This window comes from Parasteatoda tepidariorum, chromosome 6, assembly GCF_982258835.1.
Source record: "Parasteatoda tepidariorum strain Cologne lab strain chromosome 6, Ptep-v5.0, whole genome shotgun sequence".
NCBI classification, from domain to species: domain Eukaryota; kingdom Metazoa; phylum Arthropoda; class Arachnida; order Araneae; family Theridiidae; genus Parasteatoda; species Parasteatoda tepidariorum.
The window spans coordinates 64,167,614-64,195,313 of NC_141760.1; the positions used below are offsets into that span (position 1 = coordinate 64,167,614).

The window sequence follows — 27,700 nt, forward strand, 5'->3', positions numbered from 1 at the left end:
CACTCTATAGCCAAAAATGATTCATCATGGTCTAATAAACATTCTAATTAAGAATTCTCAACATAATACTTGCATTCTTTAAGGATTTTTCCTTACAATTGATACAGTCTTTGTATAAAAATTGTTACTTAAATTCCTTTTATTTCAATTAACTAATTAATAAAAAAATGCAAATAACTAATGAAAAAAAATAAAAAATGTGCTTTTAAATATTTATTTATTTCACACTTCTTATATGCAGAGCGCAAAATAGAAAAACGGACTACCTGCCCTGACTAACTTTTGATCTAATGATAGGCTCTTTTCATTTTAGGACTCAATCTTAATAGTTAGGGAGTGACCTCAAATATTCTAGTTGATTATGCAGGCGATATTTCAAGTTACGAAATCAGACACAAAAACGTAATTTCTCTGACTAAACATGCCTTTTTCAAAGGATTCGGATTTCTGACCTCCAAAATGCAAGGGGTAGCCGCAATTTGAGAAATATGGTCCCTTAGTTTATGTTCGCATATATGTTACCACGGGAATAGTCAGGAGAGCGATCCAAAGTATGGACCCCATAATATTAAATTTTGCTAGAGCTCGAGAACTTGTTAAGCGAATTGAAAACTTTGTGTACGCAATTATGAAGTTTGTTTCTCCTAATATTTGCTCAGCCATGTAAAAAATAAGTTTTAGTATATATATATATATATATATATATATATATATATATATATATATATATATATATATATATATATATATATATATATATATATATATATATATATATATATATATATATATATATATATATACTTATTTAATAATGGTCACAAAAAGGTAAGGTAAGGAATAATTTTAAAGAGTATAATTTTGCATGACAAAATACATAATTTGTGCGATGTCGACTGAATAGTTCTTGAGAAAATGAAAGCGTGAAATGATTAACCACACACAAAAAAAGAGACAATGATTATTTTAAAATTATTTATTTTCTGTAATTTAAGTTCATCAACAGCATTCATTTAACTTCTTCTTCCTTCTAGTGCGTTTCAATAAGCATTACTCATTATTAGGATAACAGGCACCATGGAAACAAACCTAAAATAAATTAAATTTTTTAAAAATTCTTTTATAAAGAAATTGTCGTAAAAATTGCAGCTTAAAAAAAATAGGACTACTAGCATTTAATTTGAGCCGATGTAGAAAAAAAATTCAAACGAGGATGGTGTGTAGATGTTTCATGCCACGTATGAATAAAATAAACCACCGTGAACAAAGCACGAATAACGGTACAGAAATTGACATACTATAATTTCGGTTCCATAAACAAAAGCTCTATTCGATGTCTTTTTCTTACTGAAACGTATTTGTCTCGTTACTTTCCTACTGTCCTTTTGGGTGAAACATCATTTACGGAGAAAAAAAAATTCTGGTAAAATTACCGACTGTTTGGTAATGACATTCCTAAAAAAATTAACCGAAATTCTGGTTAAGAAAACCAAAATATATGGTACATAAACCATTCATTTGCTAATTTTCTGGTTCATATGTCAACGGTTTACCAGAAATCCTATTCTTCAAAGTTATAGTTCTTATAGCCACGCATTTAGTAAAAAATACAAAGTTGGAAAGTAAATTTAACCAAATAATTTTTATGTCTTGCTCTAGGGTATCATGATAAAATTAACGAACTATCCCCCTTTTACCAATTTTATCACTTATTATAAAAACGTATTTCGTTGTTAATTTTACCAAATTCGAATGATTTCGGTAAAATCATTCAAACCAAAGCACTTCAGTTAGTATTATTGAGCTTTTGGGCATTCCCATAGAGCCAGAAACACGGTAAAATTTATCATATCCTGGTAGTTTTGACTATACTTTTTTTCTCAATGTAGAACCAAATCTACAATATGTCTATTTCAGTTCTTTTATTTGCGCTTTATTTACCTTGTTTTGATTTATTCATGCAAGAAAACTGTTAAAATAATATAATTCTGTACATGTTTAAACAAATAATTAACAAAAATTCTCTAATTTAATTTTTAGTATTGAATATGAAAGGCTTAAAGTGACCCTATAAGAAAAGTATTAAATACATAATATAAGCATAAGTTACTTCTTGTTTACCACAAAATAACCACAAAATTCAATAACAAAATAACTTCGCTTTCTTGTTATCCGTCTCATTATAATAGACGCATCGTAATAACCCAATTATTCCTAACTTATTTATCCATGCTTTAGAAGTTTCGGAAAAATTTTTCATTTTGTCAAAATTAATATCTTCTATCTGTAATTTAATATGCAATGTATCGTGAATTTCACTTTTACAATCAAAAATTAATTATACAAACTTACATAATTGCTATTCCAAAAAAAATTAACATATCATGTTTAAATTATTCAAAACTACCAAAAGGAATCAGGTATCTATAATTTTTAAATGATGTTGAGTTTATTTTAAATTTATTAGAATGATTACTCTTTAAAAGAGAGATAATGTCTGTTATTCACAATAAAATTAATTTTTACCCTAAAATCCACTTTTACCAGAAGAAGTCACGGAAAGAAATCTAATAAATCGTTATTTTACAATAATAATTACCATAAAATCACTCTTATTAAATAAATATTGTTCTAAAAATTAGAGTATAATATTTTACGGTAAGAATGGATTTTACCGAAGAATGGATTTCACGGATATCGGATCCTTAGTGCCAATACTTGATATCATAATTTAATCCGGAATTATTTATAGTGTGAGATTGTAATTTTGTGTAAGCGGTGTTTTTAATTATTATATTTCTGAGAGAAGTTAAAATACTCATTATATTGTAGTACTTAGCATTTCAGTTTCCTTATAACGAATAAATATTTTATTAAATTATATATAATGCATTTTTTTTTCTATTTTTTGCCATTTTTACCTAAAACAAGCTTATACACTAATTTTTTTTTTTTTGCTAGAAAACTAATCCAATTAATTTTTGACGTCCTCATATAAAGTAAATATTTTACTGTCTAAAACAAGACAAGTTTTGTAAAGACTATACTGGAAAAGATTTGGAGAATATGTTGGTTGGCCACTGAGAAAAAAGTATGGTCAAAGCTACTAGAATATAGTGAAATTTATAGTGTTCTGGCTTAACACCAAGAAACTTGATAACGTTTTCAAAAGAACTTTGGTAATGATTTTAGTAAAATTAACAGTAAAAAAACGTTTAATAATATAAGCTAAAATTTGATAAATGTGGTAATATTTTTTTTAATTTTGTCATGATAACTTAGAGTTTGACATAAAAACCATTTATTCGGTTAAATTTACTTTTGTATTTTTTACAAAATTTGCGGTAATAAGGAATATAATTTTAAAAACCAGAATTTCCGGTAGACTGTTACTGTTTGAACGGAAAGATTACCAAATGAATTATTTAATTACTTTGAACCATGGTGGCGCAGGTGATAGAGCGTTCGCCTTCCAATGAGATGCACCGGGTTCGAATCGCAGCGATGGCTGGTCTATACGAATTCCGCATTTGGCTTGCACCGACCACAGTGATGACGTAAAATCTCATCAGTGGTCGACGGATCATGGACTGGAGTCCACTTGCCGTCAGGCTAACCATGGGAGATTTTCCTGGTTTTCCTCTCCATGTAACGCAAATGCGGGTTAGTTCCATAAAAAAGTCCTCCTCGGAGGCAAATTTTTCCCAATATTTGATCCAGGAGTTCCTTTGTCTTCTGGATTAGATTCAAAATTACAAGGCTACGGCGTTGAATAGTCGTAAACTCAAAAATTGGGTTGGCTGCTCAATGACGGTTATAATATAAAACGAAATATTGTATATTTTGGATTTATTAACCATAACTATGGGAATTTTTTTGACCACAAATGTCATTGCCATACAGTACAATAATTTTTTAGAAATTTTTTCAGCATGTGGTAATACATTTCATCTAAGCTCTAACCAAAGCTGTAAAATGCTAACTCCGTTGTTGAGAGAAAAAATAAAATCGTTCCAATAACAGTTGTAAGCTGATCCAGTAATTCACCAAATTTTTTGTTTCATATAAAATTCCTAAACACAAAGCTTCTTTTGCATTATTCTTAGAAACAACACATTTATTAAATTAGATTTAAAGAAATAGCTCACAAATATCACCTCAGAACTATCGGCAATGCAGTTAGTTATCAGCAAACAGTTTGCGATATTCATTGCCCAAAACATTTTTGAATAATTTATTTTCAGACATTAAACTTTTGATGCACATTTTTTGACATGGTTATTCTAAAGATTGACTCTAATGATACAAAAAAAGAAAAGAAAAAACAGAACACGAAACGACGAAAGTTTAACTAATTTGCATAAAATTTGCATAAAAGCTTTTATCTAACATACAATTTGAAATTCTAAGTGATATTTAAAAAGCTTTCTCCGGGTCATTAATTTTTATAAAAATGTACCAAAAATAGAAATGAATTTACTGAAATGTTTTCTCAGTTATAAAATAGAAAATATTCAGTGATTAAAAATTAGTGCCAAAATATTTTAAATAAATGAAACATTGCTTAATATATATTTTTGTGATGAAAGTTGAACTTTTTTGTTAATTTCAGAATGCAAAGTAGTTAAAATTACGATTTAAATTGCTATCGTTATTTTTCGGCATTTTTTGTCTTCAAATTATTTATTTAATATTCAAAACTGTTACTTTATATTTAAAATCCTTTCCACTCAGCAGTTTTCAATATTTTTCCTTTTTGAGAAAAAATAACATAAGTACAGATAAACATTCTAGACAAATGCTATCTGAAATGCAACAACAAAAATAACACTATCGAATTGTATAGCTTGGTTAGAATTAAACGATGATATTTATTTATAATATCAGACTACTTGTGATAGTCTAACTTTTTAAATTATCAAATAATATTTTTGGAATTTAAAGATACATTATATAAATCAACAAGTCGAAATAGAATTGAAATTATTGCATCCAATTGACTATGCAAATGTTCTATAAAAAGCAAAAAGTATAAAATCTCAGAGTCACACTATTAAATTGTGAAGTTTGTTTAGAATTAAAAGATAATATTTATTTCTAATATTAGACTACTTGTAAAAGTCTAACTTTTTTAATAATTAAATAATGCTTCTTGGTATTTAAATATATATATATATATATATATATATATATATATATATATATATATAAATCAACAAGCAGAATAAAATTGAAATTACTGTATCCAATTATTAACTATTCTTTTACTAAACGCTAAAGAAGGGTTTGCAATTACCGCCATTAATATAAATGTTTTATATTTTATTTTATAATTGGCCTTCAACAGCCAAATCGAAACTGAGTTTATGACTATCAATGTTCAACTTTGTAGCTTTCTATTTTCGAACCCAACCTAGAGGAAAAAGAGAATTCGTGGATCAAGAATTGGAACAAACTAACCTTCGTTAAAGAATTTTTGATGGAACTAATCCACATTTGCGCTACATAGAGAGGAAAACAACGATTTCCGCTCACGGTTAGCCCGATGATAATGGGATTCTAACCCATGATCCTTCTACGTTTTAACTTCAGCATAGTGATCGGTGCAAGCCAGTGACCACTTGGCGAACCAACCGGTCGCATCAACCAGCCACCACTGGGATTCGAACCAAGAGTCAACTCATTAGGAGTCGAACGACTGAGCCACCGTGGCTCTTATATCGATACTATTTTTTAAAAAATGAAAACAAAAATAAAATAATAAAATTAGATCATTTCAAAAACCATTTTTTTTTTTTAATTTTATTTCGTAAAAATATTTCGGCCAATTCCGACCAAAATTTCTAAATAATATAATATTCATATTCCGTACTTAAAATAATATTAAAAAAAAATAAGTGCTAAAATTATTCTTTATATAGAATTATATTTGGATAAAAGAATTTTATATAAATGTGTGCAAAAAGTCTCCGATTCACTTAAATTTTCGAGAAAATTGAACTTAAACTTGCAACTATTCTTCGAACTAAATTATTGAGAACATGTTTTCTAGATCACGGGTATCACTTACAAGTTGGTGTTCGAAAAAAAAGGAATTAAAAAAAAAAGGCATGAAATAAAGCATAATTTTATGTTTGAATCAATAACCTAATTAATAACCAGCACTATTTAGTTAGTATATTTGAATTCCCCCTTTTTATTCATTGAAATCAACTCTTAGTTTTAAAAAGTCGAATCTTAGTCCATTAAAATAATATGATCGAGGGAAAATATTATCTAAACAAAAGTTATTTAAGATGTCATTTCCCCTCTTTCCTGAACATTAATAGAAGCCTCAAATCAGCACATGAATTTTAAGAAAATTAAAATGTTTCCAATCTCTTACCAAATACTGAAGTTATTAAGAGCAAAGGGAGAATAACAAGTATACAAAAGATAATTTTATTAATAATGAATCTAAAATTGGCCCTCAGTCTCAGACAAATAAACTGGTTTTTAAGCATTTTATCCAGCGTGGGCAAAAATTCACTTTGATTAATCAAAGGATCGATTTTAGCTGTTTTGAGCCTTAAATATTTATTTTCGTTCACTGACAAACCAAACTTTTAGCCATGATCTCAAAGGATTCTGAGAATATGCATGTTAAGGGCGGTACTTAGGGAACACATTATGTTCGTTAATTTTTCTTAATATATACTTACTCCATCATTATTACCAACGATTGATTTACAAGGTTGTGAATCTAAAAATGTTCCAGAGAAAACTTCAAATTCGGCCTTAATTCTACAAGTATACCAGCAGCCTCTCTGAAAAAAAGAGCATAGAAATTATTTTTCAAATTTGAAAACAGGTAATTTTGTTAATTAATAAATAATCCATTGATTTTTTAGTTCTGATTATATTAAAAAGTTTAAAAAAAATAATAACAAAGCTAAGATTTATTAAAAGTATTATTTATAATATTTACGCTGAGTTTTTTTTTTTTCATGTTAGCAAAAAATATATTATCTCGCCCTGAGCGATGCGAATTAAAAATAATGCTTATCTCTTACGTTATATTACTACAATGTTGTCTTTTTAGAACATCTCTTCTTCTTAGAAAAAAAAACTTTTAATAGTTAATATTTAACGTTATTTTACCCAGTATAAATAACAGTTATTTAGGTAGTTAATAAATAAATATCAATTCACCATTTGTAAAAAATTCGTGTACGGAGAATTGAAATTTTGTATTTTAATAATTAAAAACAACTTTTAGAGTATGGAATTTAAAGCTAATTTTTTTATTTGATTATTTCAATTATGAGCTACATTTTTACAATAATATGTCCTCTAAAATAAAAGATTATTGTTTCGTTTGAAATTAACTATGCGTAATAACTATTCTAAACTGCCTTTAAGCTATTTAAAATGTTAGCTTCTTTATACCAAGAACACGCGGTTCGAGTTAACAATGCCCTGAGAGAGAGAAAAAATTTTACATTGTACATAATTCTATTATAATTTACTTCTCTAATTAGATATTTTGAAAAGAAATGTTTCAACCTTAATAATTGCATTATATGCACCAAATTTCTACTTAAAAGAAGAAACGTTGTGTAATTCAATGCAAAAATTGGCAATACGGACAATAATATAGTTCATTCTGACACTTTCTTTAGGTTGCAGGAAATTCGCAGAGTAACTTGGTTAAGATAAACACTTTTCAGAACAATTTCACGGTTTAATTTGACACTTTACTAAGGATGAGGCAAGTTAACTTGGTAATGTTTAACCCTTTATTGAGGTTAATGAAAAATTGCACGATTATATGGTTTTTGGTTCCTTACTAAGTTTTGAAATATTAACTTTCTAAGTCAAGCCAATTGAGCGATATTTTGTTTGGACATAATGTTGTTTGGTTTTTGATGAATCACCTTTTTATGCTTCCGTTTAATGACTCACTTGGTTTTATTTTATTTTATAATAGTCGTTGAATAAACGACTCAGTGTTTGAGTTTACGACTACCAATGTTCAACACCGTAGCCTTGAAATTTTGAGCCCAACCCAGAAGACAGGGAAACTCCTGGATCAAGTATAAGGTGAAATTCGCCTTCGTGGAGGGCTTTTTAATGGAACTAAGCAGCATTTAAGCTTGATGGAGAAAACAAAACACGAAAACCTCTCACGGTTATGCAAGGGGACTCTAACCCATGATCCGTCTACCACTGAGAATATTTTACGTCAGCACTGTCATCGTGGCGAGCTAAGTAAAGAATTCATAACGGCCAGTCATTGCTGGGATTAAAACCCTGGGCACCATATTGGAAGACGAACGCTCTATTCCCTGAGCCACCACTAGTCAACTCACTTAGTTTAAAGATAATTTACATGATAAAATTATTTCATTTGATAATTTATGAAGATTGAATCAAACATGTATTTAAAACATCTTCAGGCCGACGACTTGCGAAAGTTGCTTCAAATTTGCACGGTATTATATTTAAAAGTGACCCAAATGATTTAAGGAGTGTTTTTGGCGTTCCCACATCAATTTTTTTAACTGAAAATAATTTGAAAGATATTATTTTAGCTCAAAAAATTAAACTCTTATAAATTTTTATTTACAAATTACTAAAAAAAAAACAGAAATATTTAAATAGAAATTAGAAAGCATTGCATTAAGAATTGTAATTTTGGAGTTGCATTCCCCAATGTACAAAGATTCAGTTTTAGTTTCTTGAGTGTCCTTAATTTCAACTTTTTTTTTTTCATTTAAACTGTAACTGCAGCGTTCACATGCTATCACTGTAACAGTTATGTAAACTTTTCATAAAATAAGAAAAAGTTATATTTAGTTTCTTAATTTCTCTAGTTAGTTTTTAAACCGACATTTTTTTTTAGAAAAAGAAACATTTAGAAACAGAATTTGCATTTGCAGTTTGAGGCAATATAGTGTTAAACCATACTTAGTTCAATTGTGAAATGTGGCAATTTTATGTCGAAATGTTTCTTAGTATTGTTACTAGATAAGTACTTTAAAAGTTACCAGAATTTCCACTAGATGGCAGCACAATAGAAGTTTTTCCAAAATGCACTCCTGAACAGTTTGAAATGTGTAGCTTATCATTATGCCCAAGGTCTTCATAGTTTCTTTAAATATAGACGGTTAAAACTTTTAGAGCTTTTTTTTGTAATATTACGAAAATTATTATTCTCAAAAGCGTTTATTTAGAGTTCAGGCATGCATAAAATCATTTAAATCCATACAAAAATAAAAAATTTTATCAAAACAGTTACCATACAGTACTCTTTCCCAAAATTAGGAAAACTGTTCAATGATAAATTATTAATTTCTTATGCAAAATCCATCATCGTTCTTATCATCATCATTAATCATCCTTACGCGTGACAGGAGTTAATTTATACCAAAAAATATTCAAATACGAATGGTGCAAGTTTTAGCACAAATAAAATAACTCTCTATTGTTAGTATTTTTAAATCTGATTTCTCTTGAGATAAATGAAATCATTTATCAGATATTTTGACACTTCATTCTTTAGTAAATATTCATTGCCAAACTAGTAGCGAACATCTGCGAAGATAACAAAAACAAGTAATAATCTAAACCATAGTAATTTTTTTATTATATTTAAGTATAACCAAATAAATATATATCTTTTTCTTTTTGATTAAAAAAAAAAACTTTCTATGACTATTAAAAATACATTAGTTCGATATTTCAGAAAAAACGGAACATTTTTTGTTTTAATTATATATAATCTATTATCAATCCTCATATTTTAAAACTGTATTTTATCTTTTTGTTTTTCCTTTAAAAAAAAGCGATGCAATACGGAAACCGAGCACTCAGTGACATGCCATATCTCATATCAATGGCTAACTATAAAAATATTGTACTAGAATTTATTATTATATTGGAAAATTATATTAGAAATTATATTAGAATTATATCAAAATTATATTAGAATTATATTAAAATTATATTAGAATTATATTAGAAAATTATAATTAATACATTAGAAAAATAATATGTTCGAAAATTAATATGTTAGAAAATTATTATATTAGAAACTAAAGTAAATGACGAAGAGAGTTAAACATTCTATAATGATATACAGGATACTAAAGATTGTATTAACTCAAAAGACATATTGATGGTCATTGGTGACCTGAATGCTAAAGTTGGATCAGAGAACTACAGAATTGAATGTACAATGGGACGTAGACTTGAAAGGAGGAAAGAAAATATGAAGCTTTTTATCATTTTTTGTATCACTAACAATTTATGTATTGGAGGAACAATCAATTATATTTCAACAAAAAAATATCCATAAAGCTATTTGAATATCTCCCGATGAAAAGAGAAAAAAATCAAATTGACCGCATCCCTATTGATAAAAGAATGGAAAAGATCTCTGTTGTACAATATGTTCGTGCGATGAGAGGAGCAGTCGACCGGTCTGTGTAGGGGGCAGGGAACTGTCCTTGCATCGGAAACTAAACTCCTGGGTTCGAATCCCGGGCAAGGCATGGATGTTTCTTTCACTCTCTGTGTGTCCTATGTCCTTTCTCCTTTGTGTGTGAATGTGACCCGCCCTATAAACGGGTTGTGGTTGTGTGAATGGCGTGGCAGAAGTCGAATTCCTGGCCATAGATGGCGCCACTGAAAAACAGGAACAATCCCACCGCCTTAAACAGGTATACGACCCAAAAAAATGAGAGGAACAGACGTAAATTCTGACCGTTTATTGGTCAGTGGTAAAGTAATAATTAAGTTGAGTAACATGAAGAAAGAATGCCATCGAACAAGATTTAATGTCGAGATATTAAAAGACCAAGATAGGTAGCCTAAAATTTAAGCTGAGTTTGGAAAATCGTTTTCAGGCTTTAAATCACTTCAAAATGGAAATAAATGAAGAAACAAAAAAGATCTACGTAGAAAGTGCTGAACAGATGCTTGAAAAGAAGACATTTGATGATGAAGAGTAGATATCTGAAATGACGAAGAAGTTAGTTTGTGAAAGACGTTGAATTAGACAAAAAAATAATCAGAAAGTAACAAGCTATAATTAAACCAGAACATTGGAAGGATTATAAGGGGGGAAATAAAAAATGTAGGATTAGTGCAAGACAAGATAAAAGGAAATATTACGAAGATCTGGCCACATCAACTAAAGAAGCAGTTAGAAACAATGACTCAAAAAGGTTTTATGACATTACTTGCAAAATTAATGGAAAGAGACAAACAATTGAAAGGCCACTTAAGAACAAACAAGGTTTAAAACTTACATCAAAAGAAAATCAGACCAAAAGGTGGCTTGATTCTTTTAAGGAAACCATAAATAAACCAAATTCTGCTGTTTTGGAAGTTATTTCAGAAGAAACGTCTAAACAATTGGACATAGGTCCAATAACACAGCTTGAAGTGCAAAAAGCAATAAAATTGCTTAAACGTGGGAAAGTTGCTGGCAGCGATAACCTACTGGTGAAATATTCAAGGAAAGTTCGAAAACTTCAATCTAAGTTTTAACTGAGATTTAATAAAATTATGAAGAGTGAAGAATGGCCAATCAGAATCCTTCAAGGTTGATTCCGGTGTTGACAGGGTTGCATACTTTCTCCAACAATCTTTTAAATTGCTATTAACTGAATTATGAAGAAAGTATCAGAGAATAAAAGCGATATAAGATGGAACCCTGCTGAATATCTTTCAGATCTTGATTTTGCAGACAACTTATGTTTACTGACCAATACCCAAATATTTTAAACATAGAGGCAAAGATAATGGGACTTAAATTCTGGAGAAACAAAAACATAAATTCAACAAAAATTTGAATTTTCAATTCGAATGTTAAATCTGTCCTACTATATATATCTGAAACATGGCACTACAGTTAAAATAACTTGATAAAACTTCAAGTATTTATTATTAACAACTGTTTACGAAGAATCTTACGTATCAAGTGATTCCATAAGATTTGAAATGCAGAAATCTTTAGAAAAGCAAAACAGAAACCAAATTGATCTGGAAATTAAAAAAAACGTAAATGGAAATGGATTGGTCATGTTCAGCGTAAACCTGAAAAAATTTAAAGTTAAAGAAGTTTTTGATTCGAACTCTCAGGGAAATATAAAAAGAGGAAGACTTAAAAATACTTGGCGCAGGACTATTGTAAACGAATTGAAAACAATAGGAAAGACGTGCAAAGAGTCAAAATATATGGACACTAATAGAATGAGATGATAAAAGCCCTATGCTCCAATTCGGAATGAAGAGGAATATGTATGTATGTATGTATGTATGTATGTATGTATGTATGTATGTATGTCTGTAGAAGCTAAAAGTTTCAAACAGAAGATGGAATTTATTTTACGCCTACTTAAACAAAAATCTGCTTATGAGAAATTAAGATCGTATATCATGATAAATCGTAAACATTAAGATCGTAAACATTTTCTCCGAAATATAGTAATGAAAGAAAAAGTGTTAATTGTTGAAGTTCCAAAAGTAGAACATTCCGATATAAAATATTCAACGTATGAGAAACAAAAAACATCCTTCAGCAAGGTATAGGTAATTATTTCTCTCTCAGAAATGGAGAAAAAAGAAATAGGGGAAAAAAATGAAGAGGCATGTGAATCGCTGTTTATCAACATTTTCTAGTACTTACTAATTAAATTAATAAGACTGTGATAAGTAAAAGAAATTTAGTTTATGGAACTATTTGTTTACAGTGGTCATGGTTTCATGGTTTGTTTACAGTGGTTACTGGTCATGGAACTATTTGTTTACAGTGATACAGATTCTATTTAAGATAATTTCGGCTGGTAATCGTATTCTCACCTGCATATTTATAAATGTTTTAAAAATTATAGCATTTATAATTTTGAATCTAAAAACCACATTTACCAGTAAAATTAAATTTATGTGAATTTATAAAGAAAAAGTGTAAAATTTTAATGGTAAATATTATAAAAACCATCTAATCTACGTCCTAAAAAACAAAATTTATGAAGAAATGGTACAAATTCGTTTAGAAAAAAAATCGCCATACTATTTTTTTGACACCAATGATGCTTAATTAGTTTTTGTAATAGGTACTAATTAAAACAAAAAACAAAATACGTGATGAAAAAAATTAATACAGAATGCTATTGACCCCTATGATGTATAAACCTTGGTAATTGGTTCAGTTTTAATCAATATCAAATATAATATCTGTATAAATTATTACATTATTGTATTTGGAACGTATTATAACTGTACCAATACTGTGCAGTTACTGTGCAGTCGAAAACAATAAATACAGGTGTAAATTGCTTGATTATGTGGTCAATTTTGACCATCATAAATTCGCCTCGAGGAAGAGCATCCTGCCAAATAATAGTAATTACAACTAATCTTTATTTTGACGGGATGAACAACTGCAAATGTGTTTTGCTTAACCAAATAGCGTAAAGTCACCAAAAATGGTAAAAACTAATAATAAATAAAAAATGATAATTTCATTTAAGTTTTAATTTATTCTGTTGGTACACGTTTTTCAGAATTGGGCCTCATTTTGTAATGCAGTTCTGTTTATTTACAGTAATATATAGTTATGTATAGAAACAGATTATTCATTCTTGTCTTCCCCCTATACAAAGAACAAGCCTTCAGCTGGTATAAAATAATTAAAAACATTTTCATATGGGAGAGTAGTTTTGTGTACTTGAAATTTTTATTGCAAATTAACTCACCACGTTGTAAGTTGCGGTAGGAGCTAGAAGAGAACACATTTTCTCCATTGTATATTCACATTCTTCGCATACAACCACTGACAGGGGGAAAAAAAGAAGAGCAAAACATATTAGTGCTACAATATATTTTTTTAAATAAGAGATTGTTGTCTACATTCATGTCATTCATGACAGTGGAAATAAATAAATAAATAAAGATACCACACTCAATGACTTTTTTAGGTAGGAACAGTATGTTTGGTAGGACGTTTGTCTGATGTTCGTGAGAATGGAAGTTGGAATCCCGCCGGCTGAAGAATCCCCGTGTATTAAAGTACGTCGAAGTTCCCTTAACATATCAATACCTCTGGAGTTACTTAGTTGGAGATGATTGATCGTTCTCTTTATGGTTCAGGTCAAAATTACAATCTGTGGACGAATGGAGTATGATTGGATCCTCCCTGTAAAACGTGCTGTAACGTGTCCGTGTGTGGCTAAAGACGTATTTTTGGCCATAAGTGCAAGCCGCTGCCTTAAATATTCGCTTGATTTTAAGCAGGCTTGCTGATTGGAAAGTAGCATAAGTAACAACACAACAACATAATTTTTGTTCAAATGATCTCATTTTCACGTATTAAGTGCAAAATAAATAGTACTAACTATTAAATAAATTTAAAACAATCAGGCACAAAAACTTGCAATTTTCTAAAAGAACATACATTTTTTCTGGCTGATTTGATATTTATTCGACTTCCAAAATATGGGGAATCCACTTTGGAAAATAGGATCACTATAGTGTCAAAAAATGTTTGTCAGGAGGGTGATCGATAGTATTGGACTCTTGTTATTTCCTCTTTTAGCGTATTTCGCAATATCTCAGGAATACTTGAAATGAACTGATAACTTTCTGTACGCACTTATTAAACTTGTTTTAGCACAGACTATTTCATGTGAAAAATAATTTTTAATAAAATTATATTTATTATTTCATATTATTTTATATAATAAGTGCAGAAAACTTATAAATTGTAAAACACGCAAATATTTACATCATTTTAGACTAAATTAGTTTAAATTACCGAATACAAAATTTGAAAGAAGTCACTCAAATATTTTGTAAATTACAAAGACAAAAAAAAGAAGAAGAAAAAAGACGAGTTTTAAAGTTTTTTTTTCTACACCGATTCAACCAATTTTGATCAATTTTTTAATTTTCTTTTAAATAACGTAATTCTATTCTCCAGTTTAGAAATGCATGAATAATTTAACATTTTGCACAGCTCAAAATTCAAAAATATCCTTTTGTCAGATTTCGTAAATCAAACAATAATTTGCATCAATTATGTGCTAACTATTATTTAACGATGAGGTGAAGACTATTAATTAGCATATTTGAGGCAAACATTCGAAAATTAAAAATTGTCACCTAATTTGCGAATATCCATTGAAACAAAGTTTATAGGGTTAATTTCTTTTCTTTTAGGAGGGGGACTCATGGTCCTACTATACTATTTTTTGAAATAGCATATGCAGCCACTAACAATAAAGGAGATATATTTATAGAGAAATATGCACAAAAGGATTTTTGTAAAATTTCCACGAAGATATGAACTTAATAAAATAATTTCGATAAATATTATCGATCAATATTATCAGGATAGCAGCTTACCTTGAGAAAAAAGTGCTAAGCACAAAGCTAAAGCTAAACCCTTCATTGTGTTAATCGTTGAAGTTCTGTTGAACAAAAAAGAACGAAGCAGAAGATGCATAAAATTAATATACATTTGAAAACTATGAATCACCTGCTAGTTCTGTGAGAAAAATTACATGTGTTGCTTCAATATCTGAGATTAAAATTATTTCTGATAACTTACCGAGTTAACTTTAGACTTACTGATTTATTTACCTTTCAGCAAAATTAATTTTTCTGTTTCAATCTCATTTTCGCAGTGCTTAGTTGGAAAAGAATAGTTAAACAAGTAAATTATCTGAATAAAAACTAATACAAGCAACATTTTTACTAAATTATTTCTTTATTTTATTAAACTCTATAATTTAAAATAGTTTACCCTTTAATACCAGTAACGCAGTAAATTATGTTATGTGTTTATCTGAAAAATGTTATCACTTTATCAAATTTAATGTATTTGAAAAGTGAAATAAAAACAGGAACAAAAGGTTGCTTTTACTATATAGTTATTACTCTAAAAAATGCTATGTATGTCTTTCACAACAATTCTTAATATCTTTAGTTTCGCCTTTCTCAGTGATGATTCCTTAGATGTCAATATCCTTAATATGTATCATTTTTGACAAGAAGTCTAAAAAATTATTGGGTTGGTTAAATGTAATTGCATTTATTTTCAACAGATGGCATTAGTGCAGTTTTAGAAATGCGTGAAGCAATTACAATAGTAGTTTTTGTCATTGATAACGAACTGTAAAAGCGGAACAAATTAAGATACTTCGTTGAAGTTTGGCAGCACGTTGTACATGAAAGATTAAAATGTTTATTGCAGCCAAATTTTACCTCCATAAAAGAAAAAATACGTTTAAAACTCGTGAAAAATTGCGTATTTTATTGGTACAACATACATTTGCTGGCTTGTGTGCTCAATTAAGGCTTATGAACCCTCGTCAAGTAGAAGGACAGATAGCACAACACAGAGAAGAACATCACGAAGAATACATCCAGGGTTACGACGGGATTCGAACCCGCCACCTCCAGGCTTAACAATAAATTTGGCGGGCGGCACCGCTCGGCCAGGGAGGCCCCAAAAATTGCGTGAAGTATACGGTGACGATCCTGTGAAAAAACGTCAGTGGCAAAACTGGTTCAAGAAATTTCGAGCTGATGATTTTGATTTGAAAAATACGCCTACCCGGATTGAAGGTGACAAAATAAAGACATTGAACCTGACAAACCCACGTTACACTTGATTGCAAAAACATTAAAGATCAGTCAAGAAAGAGTTTACGTCCATCTAAAAAAACAGGGAGATCGAATTTTGGGTTCCTATTGTGAATTCATTCATTTGACGACGTTCAATTTAGTTCATTAAGTAAATTTAATGACAACAAAGAAACACCTGCGATATGCTCATGAAAAATGAAGAAATTGACCTTTTTTTTTGAACTGGTGATCGATGGGAATTGGATTGTTTAAAACAGTGATTCTCAACCACTGTGCAGCGGCACTTTTGTGTGCCGCCAAATTCTTACAATTTGCCGCCAAATATTAGAAATGATACAATAAAAATAATAATGGAACAAACGGAAATAAAAGTTAATCATTAAAGTAAGCTTTGCAATTAATAGTTATAAAAACAAATTGACAAAGGATAACTCACAAAAAAATAAGCTAACAATTAAAAAACAGCAAAAGAACTAGTTAACAAGAAATCACAAAAAAATAACAGTTAATAGCTATAGAAAACAAGCTAACAATTAATAACTAGGAAAAAAATAATAATTGTTACTAACTAATAAAAAATTAGTCGAAAGAAATGATTAATCACTTAATAAACGTGCTTTTGTAGTACATATTTTTTTTATTTCACAATCAAAATTATGATCACAAACTATTTAACACAGTGTATTATAGGAAAGTAAACAACTTTGAAACTAATTTTTTTCATTGTGTGCCACCCCCCCCCCAAAAAAAAAGGTTGAATCACTGGTTTAAAACAATGTAGTACGCAAACGGTTTTGGTCTCGAGGGGTTATGGTTCACCACCTACGACTTAACCAGAACTTCATACAGAGGAAGGTTATGTCCTCAGTGACCAAATGTGACATTTTTTGCTCTCAGTGACCAAATGTGACATTTTTTGAACTGTAATCAAGGAATAGAACAATTAATTTAGATGTGTACTGTAAGCGATAGGACTGTTTTAACGAAACTGTTATCCAGGAACGTCCTGAGCTCGTCTATAATAAAGGAGTAGTGTTCCATCACGATAAGGCGAGATCGCACACATCTTTGGCGAACCATCAATAGTTATTGGAACTTGGGTGGGATATGTTGTCCCACCTACCACACTCACCTGACCCTGCGTCGTCAGACTTCCACTTCTTTTGCTCTCCTCAAAACGTAGAATAACATTAAATTCTGATCAGGCTGTAAATTAGCACCTTGTTCAGCCGCTAATAAATACAAGTTCTCTTACATACGAGGAATTATGAAGCTCACAAAACAATGACAGAAGGCCATCGAACAAAAGGGAACATATATCGCTGATTAACTTTAATAAAAATACATGAATTTAAAAAAATTAGAAGAATAAAAAACACAATGACTTTTTACTCCCAATACATTAAGGACAGTCATTACAGAGAATCTTGCATTAACTTTAATAATTATTATTTAATTAAACTCATGTATAATAATGACATTTATTAAACTAATTTAAAAAAAGGAATATTTTACTACATGATTAAACAACTGACGGGTAGGTACGGCTTTTAGATTAAAAAACTGAAGATCCTTAAAAAGAGAAGATAAAAAATGAGAAAATAAATACATAAAAGTTTTTCTTCTCTCGTATTATGTACCGGCAGACTTTGAAGTTCAGTACATAAAATTTACACTTTTCGGACTTATTCCAAAAATATACGCGGGAGAGGATTTAAGCAGAAAAAATATCAGAATTCTATAAACATGGCGGTTTACCCGGCGTTTCATCCGTTTTTCAATGGATGCCGATTTTTTTTCTTTTTAATGTGAGATTTTTTTTAAAAAAACGTTCCATTCACCTGACAATCTAGGTGCTAATATTTCCGAAACTACATCTACTTCAAGTATACCTTACATATTATTCAAATATATCTCAAAAGAATTTCGAACGAGAACATGGAATTCAGAGATGAAAGATTTTATCTCTTTTGAAAAATATCCCAAAATGTTATTTCGAAAATAAAGTTTGATCCCACCCATTGTAAATTCACGACTCAAAGCAATAACTTATTTCATGTTTTTTATTTCTGCATTTATTTTTTATTTTTTTTCCTTCGCCTGCATTCGTTTTTGGTGAATTAATGAAATCTGACATAATACTCGGTATTTGAAATTAAATACGTTTAATTAGTTTAAATAAAAAAACAGAGTAAATTCATTGATTTGCAGTCCTATTTTCTGTCCTTACTTTTACTGCAAGTATGAAATCCATCATCAAGCAGAAAAACGGTCGTTTTTTTTTCTAAACTTTTCTTTTTTTATAAACCTTTTATAACCGCTAAATATATTTTTCCAAATAGCACAATACGAAAGGAAATAGTCATATAAAAAAAGTTCTTAATTCTTTTATCAAAAAGAAAACTCTAAAACTTTAATACTTTGTCTACTGCAAGAAAAAAAATCATTTAAGTAAAATATATATATACATTAAATGCCACTTCAGGCAATATTATTAGTATAAAGTTCTATTCAATATCTGTTTTTTCTCCCGATTCCAAATACCTGCAAGTGAGTAATTTGTGATATTTGTTTATGTCATGATTCAGAAGCCAATCACGTTCGACTCACGAGCGTGACGTCCCTTATAAGTATCCAATTAAATCTGATCCGAAATTGTTTCAACGTGGTAATAAACCCACTCCTTAAAGCTGTAACGTTACCTCGCCATGCACAACCACGTGATAAGGCTTAACCATGTGATTTAAATCACATGGTTGGGACTAATCACGTTCTTCTTGAGTTTCGAGTACCTAATTATGAATTAAAATTCTCACATTCGCTTACGCATCAAGCAATCCATGCATGAAGTATTTTTTGCTATTTTCTCATATCCGATCCATGTACAACATAATCGAGTTAGTTTCACTTAAAATTCTCAGCAGAGACAATTTTGTCTCCATAATTAAGGCTGAAGTTTGTTTGTTTTTTTCGTCATCTGGGTTGAGTTCAAAAATACAAAGCGACCGAATTGAACACTACAAAAGAGCACATCGTAGCAGCCGCCGATTATGAAATAAAATATATTTCATGTTATCACGAAGCAAAATTTTAAAAGTTATTAACGATTTTTTTCTTTATTGTATTATCTTCTATTTTATTCACCTCTTAAGCACATGAAAAAATAAAGATTCAGCTACTATTTGGGGGGAAACATACAAATCCAATTTAAAACTCTACAATGGCATTAATTAAAATAGCAATTTAAATCATTTAAAAAAATTAATAAAAATCTTAGTGCAAGTTTGTAAAATCTGCCTTCATGCTTATATGTTTTCCCATTAAACTGCCTACATTATTTTTCATAATACTGTATTCCGACTTTTATTTGTATAGTTTATGTTCAATATGATTGTAAACTTTCCAGATGAAACATTGAAATTTGACTAACATTCATAATAAAAATTAGAAAATGTTTCATTCATAGTTCAAAGTATTCTTTTTCAAAAAGGAGTTGCAGTTAAATTAACAGAGTTGTCTTTTGCAGCATTAATGAAGCTTAACCAAGCAATTTGTAAGAAAATATTTGCTTCTAGGCAAAAATTTGCTTAATCATGACAAAAACTATGTTAGAACCCTAAAAAATTCTCGAAAAATAAGAGGTTTAAATTCCATTTTCAAGAAAAATTATAATTCTATAGTCATATCATAACAATTTTTAAAACAATGAAATATTTGCATCAAATACTGCACCTTATGTCGATTTATTTTACTGTATCATTGGTGTTTAACTTCTAATTCATCTGATAGGTGACCTAATAATCTAGGAGTAACAACTGAATTCGGTATCAGGGAAACTAATGTTTTAGGAAATTTTCCAGTGAAACTAAGACACAATTGTATTATCTGGAGTGAAAACCAGGTTGTGTTAAATATAATGCAGCAGGCCATTTATCACTAAAGTTATTTCAAATGAAAACCATGCACTGTTATCAAAGCAACATATCCCTGTAAAACGTGCCATAATAAACATGAATAATTTATCATAAAAGGTATTTCATATGAAAACCAGCCTTTTTATCACTTAAGACAATCCATATAAAAATTATGCACTGTTACTTAAAAGGCTGCAGCCCATTTATCACTTAAGATATCTCATATGAAAACCATGCCCTGTTATCCAAGCAACAATAGCCCATTTATCATGCAAGATATTTCACATGAAAACCAGCCTTTTTATCACTTAAGATTAGGACTGGGCTATAAATCGATATATCGCGACATATCGATTTAACGCCTATATCGGCAAACCGATACAGCAACTTTCATTCCAAGCGATGCATCAGAAATCTGATTTAAGCCGTCGAGTGAAGAAGACGATATAACGATATACGCAAGGACTTTCTCTTACGTTCCGATGCCAACTCGCGCTGTGGAAGACGATATTGTTTCGTTATGTTGAGACGGCCTTGACTGATGAGCGGGTAGAATCAGAACCACTTTTGAGACCTTATATCGTTATATCACATGTTCGTTTTCGCACCTTCGCGATTTGAAATCGTTTCTTGTAGATTATTTTCAATGGGATTAACTTCGTGATCGCCGTCGTAACCTTGTTCTGAACGCAATCTATTATTGAAAAGAATTTATAAAGAAAAGTTTCTTCATTAATTAGGTAAGTTTTTTATTTATTTTCTGACAAAACTTTTTTATATTTTTAAATGTGAAAATTATCGGAAATCTAATTTAAGGCACCCATAAGGAATTAAATTACAAAGTAAATAAATTTGTTAGGTTATTTTTTTACTTTCTTTTAATTTATTAAAAACCTTTCGGATAAAACTTCTAATAATTTAATGGGCTTCTATTACTGATTTTTTTAAATTTATAAATCTTGAGTTGTTTTTATTTTTAGAAATAAAGTTAAAACAAAACTTATTTTTTGGACATAAGTCAATAAACTTTATTTGTTCAAAAGAATTTGAAAAGTTTGCGAATTTTATTCATTTCTTTTTTTTTTTTATCAATTACTACTTCGTTTTATTAGAGAGTAAAATCATTATTTTTTTTTAATTTTCGTTTTATATTATTAGTTAATTAGCTAAATATATTACCAAATATCACAATTCTTTTGTTTTTATTTTTAAGAATTTAATTAAGAAACTTTGCCTTACTTTGTTTTTCGTTCGTTCATTATTTAATTTAATTTAATTATTTATATGAAATAATAATAAAAATAGTGTTTAAGAAGCATTTTTTTTCTAAAATTTATTTAGCTCTTTGTTTTAAGCATACAAATAATTTTTTAACGAACTTATTTTTTAAATTTTGTTCCTATGCTGTTAGGTAAATATATTGATAAATTTCACTTCTATTTATTTTTTTATTTTTAAACTAAGAAATCTTTTGTTATTTGCGTGATCATTTTTAGAAAATATAACAAAACTTGTGTTTACTTCTTCATTAAGAATTTGAACATTACGATCGAACTTAATAATTCTGTAATTATTTACGCATAAAAGTACAAGCAAATATTGATTTGTTAAAAAAAGTTTCTTTTTAAAAAAAAAAAAAATATTTTTAACACTTTGTTTTAAGTGTATAATGAATTTCTTAACAAACTTTTTTTTTTAATTTTTTAAATTTTCTTTCAATAATTTCAGCTAGATATCTTTATAAAATTCCCTTTTTATTTTTAAACTGAGAAATCTTTCAGAGAACGAAAATTTTAAGAAATTATTACAATTCTTATGTTTACTTTTTAGTTTAAAATTCGAACATTTTTAATTTTAAACTTCGGCTTTTAGTCAATCTAACTTTTATTTTAATTAAAATATATTTTGAAATTTTAAAATCAGCTTTTGTTTAATAACAATATTTTTTTTCATTAAGGGTATTTTAGGGGTTAACTTAAATTAAGACTGCTTATACCTTATAAACGATAAAGAAGTGCAAATACTTCATTCTGTATCTACACACATTTTTTCAATAAATATTTTAAGTAAGATTTGTACATCTTAGTCAATTTATTTAATATCTTTCTTTAGCAAAACATATATATTTTCAAATTTATAAATTGATTTAAATCAATATGCGTATGAAGTCTTGATAGAAATCTGACTTTCTGTGCCTTAAAGTAAATGAAATTCAAAAATACTATATCGCGATACATCGCTATATCGCGATGCAAAACTGACGATATATCACGATATATAATTTCTAATATCGCCCAGTCCTACTTAAGATAATCCATATGAAAATACCACTGTTATCCTAATGTGGACATCCATTTATCACAAAAGATATTAATTTCATATGAAACCATGCACTGTTATCCTACTGTGAACACCCATTTATCACTAAGATATTAATTTCATATGAAACCATGCAGTTATCCTACTGTGAACACCCATTTATCACTAAAGATATTAATTTCATATGAAAACCATGCTTTGTTACCCAAACTGCAAAAGCCATAATATCACTAAAGACAATCCATATAAAAATTACGCACTGTTGCTCAAAAGGCAGCAGCCCATTTATCACTTAAGATATTTCATATGAAACCCCTGCACTGTTATACAGGGGTAGCAGCCAATTAGTCACTCAAGATATCTCAGATAGGAACATTAATCATAACTAACCAGCAACACTATCACCTGGCCAAGTAAATATTGAAAACAAGCCAAGCATGCAATAAATTACAGGTAAATGATGAGATGTTCTCTCAAGTATCGAAAATCTCAAGATAAAATTTTTCAAGAAATTCAAACTTTTTGTTGTTTTTGTAACATTCGTTGTTTCATTTAGTAAATTTGTTAAATTCGCATCGAAACACATTTCTGTAATAATTTTTTTTAGATATTTTTGCAAAAAACTCAAGATTCGGTAGATATTGACACTGAAAACTATCATTGATTTTCTTAAAAAATTTTTTCTGGATTTTATCGGCATCTGCTACTCTTTTATAACCACATCGAAGTAATTCCTAAGGGTCAGATAAACTTGGTTTAAAAAAGTAATATAGGTAGCTTACAAATATAATCACTGTGCTGTTGCTCAATATAATTAGTGTGCTATTAGTTCTTAAAATGAAACATTTTTGAAAACGTTAAATCTTAGTACTGAGTAGTCACAGAATTGCCCTTTTGAAAGGTTAAAATACGTGTCAAAGTAAAGAATTTAAAAAAAGAAAATTCTAGTAATTTCTAAAGTATTTGGAGTAGATATTAGCTATGTAAATTTCAATCAATTTATAATGGTTATGTTTTAGACAGAATGAAAACTTAATTCTATGTTAAAAAATTTGATTAAATATAAATATCATTCATTTATAATTATTGGTATTAAAAATAGACAATTTTAAAATACTTCTAAGAAAATGAATTTTACCCTAATTACAGTAATTTATTATGAAAAATATTTCCTCTTCTGAGCTTAAAATATTCATTCTATAGAACTATTTTTTTTCTTCATTAGTAACAATCTAAGACAAAGGTTTCCTGAAAACTGTCATTTTTGTAGTTGCCTGATAATTTTTTTAAAAACAAAGCAACTTAAAACTAAGAAACAGATTTTTCATTAAGAATGGGAATAAGTCAATAACATTTATTTTAGATTAGGGTGTGAAGTCTTAGTTCAAAAATGTTAAGGTAAAGTAATTTTAAATTTTGAGTTTTACATTTTTTTTCTAACTATGGCAACAATGAACTTAATATTAAAAAATACAAATCAAAGTGAATAAAAAAAAGCCATGCTTTTAAAACAATTTTTAAATTATTCATTTTAGTTTCCCCAAAGGAAGTGGGAAGAATACCCTGAATTATTCCAAAATATTGAACAGTTAATTTTCAGAAAGATTGTTGTGACAAACAGGAATTTTTGAAGCAGTGTAGGCAACAGAGATGAATCTCTTTATCTCTATGAGTAGCATCAGAAACAGCAGCATATGCAGATCATCAAATTCCATTTTCTTCTGATCTATATTTTTTTAACCTTATACAATTAAAACCTTAAAAACAACTTTTTCAATTTCCTTTTTGTTTTGGAATATTAACAATAAATGTATTCTCTGAAACGAAGTGTAATTTTTTTCTACTATTCCTAAAATTTCTATAAGCTTAAAGTATACAGGTATTACAGACAAAAGAAAAAAAAATTTACTTTCTTTCAGCTTCTGGAATTTTTTTAACAAACAGAAAAAAATGCAAAGAAAAAAAGAAAGAAAATCCTATACTACATGCTAGCAATTTAATACTACTAGTTTAAAAAATTTGTAAGTTCAGTTTTGTAACAAGCATTAGAAATTCTAGGACAATTTGGATAAAAACAGTTGCACTATCTTTTGTCAGCACTAGACAAAAATCTTAATCCAATATCATTCTTTATAAAAGATTTAAAGCAAATAAAAAAAGTCAAAACTAACTTAATAACATTGTTACAACATTAAAAAACCAATCATATTCTTCATTATTTTTCTACATAAATATAATTCTCAGAAGGTACATAAATTAACTAAGCAAAATGTAAGCATTAATAAATATCAACATGCAAGTTAGTTGCATTTGCGTCTATTATTTAAATCTATTTGCATTAAGAAAATTTATATTTTCAGGGTATCTGCTACATTTTAGATTTTCAAATTCATGACTTTTCATGATTTTCCATGACTAATTCCAAGAATTTTTCATGACTTAACGAAGTTACTATTTTCTCCGACAAAAACCCAAAAATAAATTTAAAAAAGCATTATAATAACATAATGAAAGGCATAACCAAAACTATACTCTGCATCTTCATATTTATAGATTTTAAATTTAAAAAACAGAGTAAAGAAAGAATTGAAACAATAAAATAGCTAGAAAAAAAACAAAAGCAAATAATTTTTTTTCTGTAGAATTATATTCGAAAGATACTTTTCTTGCTCATCTTAAAGGAAAGAAATACTCCTGATTTTTCTGTTCTCATTTAGGAATTTAAAAAAAATTTGCAATGACTGGTTTGCTTCAACTAGAATTTTAAATTGATAAAATTTAATAAAATAAATAATAAGAATTATTAAATCACAGAAGAGTTTAAAAGATAATTCGATCTAGAAATTATGTTTTTTCTTTCATTTTTTGAAAGAACACCATAATTTTTAAAGAACATGATAAAATCATTTTATATTCTAATAAAATATGCCTGAGTGGTGATTTTGTTAGGAATTCAGATGTTTGGAACAGGATGAAATTGGAGGGGGGGGGGATTCCATTTAAAAAATTAGATTTTTCGGAGACCAGTGGTGCAAGTGGCAAAACATGGTTTTGGAGCATCTTTCGAGCAACACAAAAGCAATTTTGGCGAGACAAAGATTTGGAGCATATTTAATAAAAAGAATTAAAACAAGAATTTTTAATTTTGTTCATTAATGGCATGTCTTATTTTTTTCACTTTTTTAAAAGGTCCCTGCATAAACAAATTAAGTTTCTTTTTGGTAGCTTCCAATTCTGTTAAATATTCTGCTATGCTCGACTTAGCCTCAGATAAGAGGATCTGTCCGCTTCCCCAGTGACACAACTTGTCTCAAATCATTAACCCTATGCAAATTTAAACTTGCCCTATTGTCAAGTAGCTTTTTATTCACACACACATGAACAAAACTAAAACCTCTCTAGTACTAAAACCTCTTTCAACATCGGCATTCCCATGTGGTATGCACAAAAGAGCATTAAAAAGCTTTGTTATAAGAGGATATTTGATATTTCCCAAATTATATTTCTTCACAAAATAGTTTTTCCAAAACACATCAATTGGTGCATATTCATTTGAATAACAAGAATAACCTTCTGGTTCTCCACGTAACAGTAACAAACATGCCTCTTCAGGTTTTATAATGAATGGGGTTACTGTTGCCAGATATCTTATTAACTTAATAGTATTCCATCAAGAGGCAATGCTTTTAATAACTTTTTTGCACGTGCCATAGACCTAGCACCTAAATACATAAAATTTCTTACTGAAGAAGATAATGATATCATTGCATTTGTGGTATCTAGACTAACATCTATTGAATTTGAATTAACTTCTGCGTTTTCTACATCCAAAGATTTTAAGTCCTTTCCTGTCAAACTAAGAAAAGCAGAACTCTTTTAAAAAACGCCCTAACAATGCTTAAACTAGAGACATCATTTCATAATACAGCAAGTGAATCAATGGTGTCTCAGTTTGAAAAAAACGTAAACATTTATTTAATATAGGCAAAATATTACCTAAAAAAGAGCTTTTGGCAAAAGCAATTTAAATAAATTCAATATTGAGTGGCTCATACCATTTTTAAAATTAGTAATTACTTTATTTAATTCTGTAAAAGGTAATTTAAAACTCTAATTAATTTAACTATTATTTAAGGTTATTGGGTACATTTTTCTAAAAATTTAAAAAAATGTTATTTGTAATAGTATATTCAATAAAACATTAACAAGATTAATATTGATCATACGGAATTTATAAAAATATGTAAAGAATTAGGCAAACTTTAATAAATTTATATTACAAATGTAAATTAGTGAATGGCCCCTAATTTTTTTAATTAAAATTGGTTACCCAGCACAGTATTTCATTAATGAAATGATTAAAAAAATAATTTTTAAATGCAAATTCAATGAGTATTGAAGATAAAAAAAATTTGTCAGAAGTAAATTATTATATTGTCCCTACACGCATAATATTTAAAAAATCTGTGATAATTAAAAATTTTTTATATCAATTGTTTTACATCAAATCATTAAGAGATGAATGAAAGTATTTTTGAATGACAAATCTGAGAAACATAAGATTTTTTTGTTGCTTTAAAAATTCTGAAAGCCCCTCTATTCATACTTATTTAAAATCTTGCCTCTAAATATTAAGTATTTTCCTAAAACAAGATAAGAGCACTGAAAATTTTGAAAGTAATAACACAATAATAGAATGCAATAAGTATAAAAAAAAATATTAGTAAAAAAAAGTAATAAGGTAAAATAAATGTTTAAAAACAATATGCGATTAGTGACATGGTCCCTCAGATAAAAATTTACACTGAAGAAACTCAATTAATTCTTAT

General features: G+C 28.5%; 1 protein-coding gene across 1 annotated transcript; it reads right to left on the reverse strand.

Moving 5' to 3' along the window:
• Positions 1 to 961: 961 nt before the first annotated feature.
• Positions 962 to 15,462, reverse strand: LOC107456221 (uncharacterized). Its single transcript, XM_016074024.4, has 4 exons — positions 15,394 to 15,462; positions 13,746 to 13,822; positions 6,702 to 6,806; positions 962 to 1,089 (listed from the first exon to the last, which is right to left on the reverse strand). Exons 1-4 carry the CDS (start codon positions 15,437 to 15,439, stop codon positions 1,051 to 1,053), a joined length of 267 nt encoding a protein of 88 aa, XP_015929510.2. The 5' UTR covers positions 15,440 to 15,462; the 3' UTR covers positions 962 to 1,050.
• Positions 15,463 to 27,700: the final 12,238 nt, after the last annotated feature.